At 42.8% G+C, this 7,789-nt stretch overlaps 1 protein-coding gene across 1 annotated transcript in view; it reads left to right on the forward strand.

Moving 5' to 3' along the window:
• Arid2 (AT-rich interaction domain 2) overlaps window positions 1–7,789 on the forward strand; it is a 118,866-nt gene that overhangs the window by 100,201 nt on the left and 10,876 nt on the right. The window contains exons 17-20 of the mRNA XM_021216527.2: window positions 5,414–5,552; window positions 5,642–5,727; window positions 6,135–6,258; window positions 6,355–6,446. Coding sequence (XP_021072186.1) covers window positions 5,414–5,552; window positions 5,642–5,727; window positions 6,135–6,258; window positions 6,355–6,446 — 441 coding nt within the window. The remainder of the gene's footprint in view (window positions 1–5,413; window positions 5,553–5,641; window positions 5,728–6,134; window positions 6,259–6,354; window positions 6,447–7,789) is intronic.

Genomic DNA, 7,789 nt, shown 5'->3' on the forward strand with positions numbered 1-7,789 from the left:
AGGACTGCCAGGGCTATACAGAGAAACCCTGTCTCGAAAAAACCACACACACACACACACACACACACACACACACACAAATCTGGAGGTATTATAGACAAGCCTGCAGAGAGCATTTTCTTAATTACTGATTGATGGGGGAGGACCCAGCCCACTGCAGGTGGTGCCATCCCCTGGGCTGATGGTCCTGGGTTCTATAAGAAAGCAGAGTGAGCAAGGTATGAGGAGAAAGCCAGTAAGCAGCACTCCTCCATAGCCTCTGCAACAGCTCCTGCCTCCAGGATCCTGCCCTGGGTGAGTTCCTGCTTTGATGTGATGGACTGCCACCTGGCAGTGTAGGCTGAAATAAACCCAAGTTCTCCAAGTTGCCTTGGTCATGGTGTTTTAGCACAGCAATAGAACCCCTCAGACAATATCCACATACATGTAGGCATTTAAAAACTATTAATGAAAAGAGAGACTTTGAATTTGAAAGACAGCAAGCAGGTGGGGAAGGGAAAGGCAAAGTGATATCATTATAATACAATCTCAAAAAAATGATGCTTTTTTTTAAAAAAAAAAATAGCATGCACACAGATTTACTCCTTAAATTCTGTGAACAGTATACAAATAAATTGGCACCTACATTGTAAACACCTTCCACTTTTAGATGTGGACTATTATTTCAACCTGCTATAAGTATTTTGTGGAAGGTACACATTTTTGTTTTGTTGTTGTTGTTGTTGTCATTGTTTTGAGACAGGGTTTCTCTGTATAGCCCTGTGGGTGTCCTGGAACTCACTCTGTAGACCAGGCTGGCCTCGAACTCAGAAATCTGCCTGCCTCTGCCTCCCAAGTGCTGGGATTAAAGGCGTGCGCCACCACGCCCGGTGAAGGTACACATTTTTAAAGCATATCTTAATGTTTTTACATGTTTGTTTGCTTGTTTGTTTGAGACTGGATCTTACTGCATACCCATGACTGGCCGAGAACTCGCTCACTGTATGTACCACTTGCAGAGATCTGCCTTGAATTTTGTAATTTCAAAAAAAAAAAGCAATTATGCACCAGTGTATATACTGTGTGTGGGTATACACACTATAGTATAAGTGCCTGCCAACGCGAGAAGCATTATCTATCTCCTCCTAACACTGAAGGTAGACAATTGTAAGTCATCTGTCATGGGCGCTGGGAATTGAAACTCTTGTCTGTAGTAGTGTGTCCTCTTCACCAGTGGCCCATCTCACTAGCTTCTGAATGAGAAATTTTAATAATGAACTTAGAATTGTACATCTTTCTAAAACTCTTCATCTGGATTTAATATAATCTGGCTAATATAACCTATATAATATATAACCTATATAATGTAATATAACAACTAATTACACAGTCTCATTTGATTATAAAATAATGCATAACTGTGATGTTTCTTTTGTCATAAAATATGTAAAAGAAGTAGATGTCAAGGGTTGAGGTAAAAGTTACATTGTTTTGCTGCAATAATTTGGTGTGGGTTTTTATGTATGCTTGTAAATGGCTTTTTACTTTAGTGCATGTGAGTTTTATAGTGGGGTTTTCCTACAGAAGACATTACATGCCTCTTTCATGCCTCTATGAAGCGGACGAGTTTGTTACTTTGTTTGCAGCAGGAGCTATTGAGACATGGAATACTTTTAGACCATTAAGAGAAAAGGGACTGCCAAGAACTGTCTAAGACAAAGAAATGAGTCTGAGGAAACTTGTTTCAGCCTTTGAGATGTACCTTATAACTGCAGTGTTTCTTTTTAAGTTGATCTTTTGAATATGGTGTGTTTGTTAAAACATAATGCTACACTATGTATTATTGATGGGTCTCTGTGCCTGTGGCCTTTGAATAGGCTGCAAGCTTCTAAAGGATGCTGTGGAGGAATGGGAAGTGTGCTTGTGGTGTCTCCCAGCAGCCTTCTGATGACAACTGCACCAGGGGTGGCCCTGCTGGCTGGCTCTAAGCTGGGTTTCAGTGCTTTTCTTGATGGTGTTTCATTTTGTGTTGAGGATGTGCTGTTTGCTGACTTGCTTCCTTTGTTCTTCTAATTTGAGTATTTTGCTCAGTAGCTACTTAGGGCAGCTGGAATTAGGAGGCTTGGTGTTATGTTAATTATATCCACTAGAACCAAAAAGCCCATTGTGGATAAGAAAAAAGAACTTAACTAAAGGGAAGCTTGCTGTGGAGAGGAGTGTGCCCTGAGCTGTTCTCAGGTGTTTGGATGGTGAGCAGAGGGCCTGGTGTTTCCACCTGCCCCTCTTGTCTTGGAAGACTGTACCTACCTTTTGACAGTCGCCAATGACTAAGAAAATTAGCAGATATGGTTAATACACTAAAAATGATCAACTGTTACATTTTGTATCACTTTGGGAAATATCAGTAAATTCTCGTTGCTGCCTATTGAGAGTAGCTGCATGGAGGGGAAGGGGCTTGTATTTGTAACTGGTGGGAGGGGGCCGGGCCACCGGAGGACAGCTTATGGGGGTCTGATTCTCTACTTCCACCGTTCAACCTTGGTCATCCGGCCTGATGACCGGCTTTCTTTACTCTCAGGCCTTCCCATCTGTATTCTCAGTAGGAGGGAGAGATAGAGATAGAGAGAAGGTACAAAGAAGGTAGTGGGTCAGAGGGAGAACTCAGACTGCATTGTCCCTTCAGTAGCATGTCTTATGTAGAGAGAGGTAAAACTGGAACATTGTCTCTGTGTTCAGACTCCTACCCACAGGAGAAGACTTGATTTTGGAGCAGTTCTGATGAATGGTGACTGCGGAGAATCGCATGGTAATGGAGGCACAGATGCAGGGCGTGTAGCTTGGAGACCTGAGGCTATCTCAGAACTAAGGGTTAGCAAGACAGTCCTGGTGTTGAGGCATGTGTTTAATCCCAGCATTTTGAAGAGTTCAAGGCTACCCAGAGCTACACACAAGACCCTGTCTCAAATAAAGAGTTAACAAAATGGGCAGGTGCATACAAGAGGCTCCTGTTACTACTAATATCAGCAAACATAAAGGTCATAACGATTACAGCTCACATTTATTTATGGCCACCTGGTAACTTTACAAATAACATCAAAACTAGATTTCCAGTAAGTGAAAATTTCTGAGAGTTTTCTGCCCAGAGGGGTCGCCTTGTAAGCCCACCAGGGGGAGCACATTCACACTGTGCTTACTGTAAAGGTTTTCCGCAGAAGGCAGTGAGTTATGCTAATTTGAGTCAAGATTAAGTAATGTGGGAGTGGCGAGCTGGATGCAGCACCCAGTCAGCAGCATGTCCACTTGTGTTCAGCAGGACAAAGGGTTAGTGCTGCTGAGAATCGGGTTGCAGGGAGTGTTGTTTCCTTCTGGTGCTCCTTCATTTTCAGGGTTAGTGGGTGAGTGTGCTTTTGTGATGCTGGGGAGTAGCTCACTCCCTAGGTGATTCCTAGGAAGAAAGTAGTGGGGGGGGGGGCTTCCAGGAATCAACAATGGCAGCTTCTCCCTCAACTCAGTGCTTCTCCCTTGACCCAGTGCTTCTCCCTCGACTCAGTGCTTCTCCCTCGTGTGTGTTTGCATGCGTGTTTGCTTGTGTGGTCAGCTCTCCATGTGGGAGGGTGGCGTATATGCTGAGGTCACAGCTTGCTAAGTAGCTTAGTTTAGCAACCTTGAGCCTCAGCCTTCTAAGTGTTGAGATTACAAGTATTCGCCACCCAGGGCTCCCTCCAGGAATATACTTGTAAAATTCAGACCTTTTATCATATTAGTTTAGAAGTCTCTGTTGGTTTTCATACCCATGTGATCTTTGACACCAGCTGCATTCACAGATAGCTTAGAACTGCATCCCGAGCTACAGCAGCCGAACAATGGCTCATATGGACAGAGTAGTCAGAAAAGAAGAAAGATTTGAGAGGAGGTAAAAAAGTAATGGACTGGAGAAAGGAACATATAATGATGGACAGACAGAGTGATGAACACTGACAAACCCATGACACATACTTGTATATATTTAAGTAGTCAAGTTGATACAAGGAAACACTGTTACCTGGCTAGATGTGTGTGCGCCCTAGCTCCAGCACTAAATAGCACAGGCCTGAGGATGACCGTCTGGAGCAGCATTGCTGGGTGTGGTGATTCATGCCTTTAATCCCAGCACTTGGGAGGCAGAGGCAGGCTGTGGGTTCGAGGACAGCCAGGGCTACTACACATAGAAAACCTGTCTTGAAAAGGCAAAAAATTAGCCATCTTTTTTTCCCATCATTAGCAAGTTGCCAACTTCACATATCACAAAGTTGACTAATGTTGTGTTCTGCAAAATGTTTGGCACTACCAATCTTTTTTGACAAAACCCCAATGGTGCATTTATATTTAAGGTATGTACAAATAACATCCTTTATCAAAGATACATGCTGAAACATGGGTACTTAGGCGATGGCTTCATTGTGTAGATGTTAAGAAGGCTGTATTTACAGAAGCCTATATAGAGAGCCTGCTACACAAGAAATCTTAAAGTAGAAGGGAAATTTTGAATAGGTAAAGCAGTCACATATGTTATCCTTACCAAGTGTCTTATTTTATACATTGGCTTCTGTCCTCTGCGTGGCTGGCTGTATTTACACCAGATACTGCACCAAGTTGGCTGCATAGTCACTTAGGGTGGCAGGAAGCTTTTAGTCACATCATAATATACAGGTCATATATGCAGCCATGTATGTCATCTGCCATTGACCAAAACACCATTGTACAACATTTAAAATCTTTTCAATTTGTAACAGAATCTCAGTGAAGTTCTGAATAAGAGATCTTCCTCATGATAGTAACTGTATATATAATAGCATTTGAGTTGTTTTGTTTCAAGTGAGTGAAATATTATTTGGAGTACTTAAAATTAAAAATGGATATCCTGATTTTATTAATAGAAATGAGATTTGTAATCTGTGGCTTTAGGATTATCTTTTGTAATTCAGTAATTACATTCTTCATTAAATCTTTTTAAATATCCGACATTTCCTGAGCTAATATTGATTTGAGATACTGGATGTGCGATATACATTAAAAGTTGGGGGGCTGGAAAGATGCTTAACACTTAAGAACATTTGCTGCTTCTGCAGAGGGAGGGAGGACTTAGGCTGTCTTCCCAGCACCATATGGCAGGCAGCTCATGACCATATGCAACTTCACTTCCAGGGCATCCAACAACCTTTTCTGACCTCTGGGGAGTACCAGGCACACAGATGATACATAGACATGAGACCAGTCAGAAGACTCATACACAGAAAAATAAACCAGTCTTTAAAAGTACTTTTTAATTGGTTTAAATATAGACACAGTTACATAAAAGCCATAAAAGATAAATCCAGTGCCATTTTCTGGCCTCTGGAAGTGCCTGCATGCAAACTCTTACCTGAGTCTCAAATGTCTGCCTTTCCTTTTGTAGGTGGTTTCCAACCCCCTCACAAGTGTTCTATCATGCAGCTACTGAACATGGAGGGAAAGACGTGTACCCGGGGCAGTGTCTGTGGGAAGGCTGTGAGCCTTTCCAGCGGCAGAGGTTCTCTTTCATTACCCACTTACAGGTATGCTTTCACGGTACTGCTTGCTTTGTGACTCATCTGCTCACGTTAAAGATTATGATGTGTATCTTTTACTTTCTTCTCTCCTTAAGGATAAGCACTGTTCAAAGGATGCTCTGCTTGCAGGATTAAAGCAAGATGAACCAGGACAAGTGGCAAATCAAAAATCTTCTACCAAGTAAAGAAAATTAATTTACTAATGCCCATAAAGAACGAATAGCCCTTACAGTGGTCAGAGCCTGTCTCCTATTCTTGGCACTAAAAACAAGAAGTAGAAAACTAGGGAGACACGAGACAGACAAGAAACAGTATGGGAAAGCCAAAACCTGGACCATGCAGGGCATCTTCTTGTTGTTTGCTCTGAGACTGACAGACTGAGTGGTGTGCAGAACTCTGTCCTGTAATGCCAGCAGGCAGTAGGGTGGACAGATCAAGGCCTGCCTGAGCTCCATAGCTAAGACCCTGTCTGAAAGAAAAGGGATCGGTGGGAAAACACAGCCCTAACACAGCTTAGGCATGTGTGTGGGCTGGGGTGGGGCACAGGTGTCTGTCTGTGCATCTAACACTGTCTGTCTGATAATTTAGGCAGCCCGCTGTGGGGGGCACAGGCTCTGCTCCCAGAGCCCAGAAGGCCATTGCAAGTCACCCCAGTGCTGCACTCATGGCTCTGCGGAGAGGCTCGAGGAACCTTGTCTTCCGGGACTTTACAGTAAGTGCCCCTTCAAAACCTTGTCCATAGAGGTGTGGTCTTGTGTGATTTAGATCTTTATTCTTTGTTTTTTTTATATTCTCCATTCTTTTTAAGGATGAAAAAGAGGGACCAATAACTAAACACATCCGACTAACAGCTGCCTTAATATTAAAAAATATTGGTAAATACTCCGAGTGTGGGCGCAGGTGAGTAATGGCCTCTGTAACCAAAGCAAACTGGCTACTGTCATACGTGCGTGAGTACCATTGCCTGTCTCTCACTTGCTGGTTTTCCTGAGTTGTGAGTGTGTCCAAACCTTACACTAAGGCCAGACCACCATGATCTCTTCTGAAGGAACAGAAAATACGCCGTTAGCTTGGTTGATTGACATTTTTCTTCCTGGCCTTAGCATTTACAGGGGAAAAAGTTCTTCTGAAGAAGAAAAATTGAGAGGGAATTGACCGTTTGCATCATGTGGGATCAGATCAGTTCCCTTTGACAGTTGGTGTTTTATATAAGCTTGTCAGAGCTATGAATATTAGGTGTCACTGTAATACTTTTGATGTTTTATAATTTCCTTCTAGTAGACTTGGAAAAAAGTGCAATCTGTAAATGTAATTGGAAAGTAAGGAATGACACTTTATCCTTCAGACTCTGTCCTCTGCAGCAGTGGCTCTCAGCCTTCCTTAACACTGCAGCCCTTAATGCAGCTCCTAGGCCATGGTGACCTACACCATAAAATTATGTTCATTGCTACTTCTTAGCTGGGATTTTGCTACTGTTACAAATCTTAATGTAAATAGTTTTGGAGATAGACAAGTAGGGGTCACAACCCCCAGGCTGAGAGCCACTAACCATGGTCTCCCTTCAGCCCATCTCCTGTTTACTCTTCCCGCATCCTCAGCTAAGCAACCTGCAAGCTGTCAGTAACTCTTACTTCACAGGTCCATCTAGTCCATATGCCTTCCATCTCTACCCACTCACATTGTTTTAGGTATTACAATGCTTAAAGTAGATTTTTCAAAGCATAAAAACTGGAATTAATTACAAAAGAAGGTAATTTTACCTTTTAGATTTTTGCGAGTGATGGTATTTTGAAATACCATTAACATATAACTGCATCATTTCTCCCTTCCATTTCCTCCTCCAGCTCTTTCCATGTCTTCCCCAGCCTTGCTTCCTCACACACTCATTGAATAGTGACTATAAAAAGATAAAGAAATATAAGAATATGTTCTATGGGGGTGTGGCGAGGTGTGGGGGTAGGGGTTGCCTCAGTGGGCCCAAGTCAAGGTGTCCCTTCCCCCTATGGGACCAGCACACAACAGTATAGCATAGAATAGAGTTTATTTAGAGCATTTGGAGGGGAGTTAAGAGGGTAGTAGAGGCAGAAAACGGCAGAGAGAGGGAGAAAGTAGTAACTGTGGAGGTGGAATCCAGACAGAACACTCCTGGCCTCATCTTCACACACACACACACACACACACACACACACACACACACACACATACTACTTGTATAGACATGATTTCAGGAATGTTGTTGACTT

The sequence above is a fragment of the Mus pahari genome, chromosome 17, assembly GCF_900095145.1.
Source record: "Mus pahari chromosome 17, PAHARI_EIJ_v1.1, whole genome shotgun sequence".
In the NCBI taxonomy this organism is placed as follows: domain Eukaryota; kingdom Metazoa; phylum Chordata; class Mammalia; order Rodentia; family Muridae; genus Mus; species Mus pahari.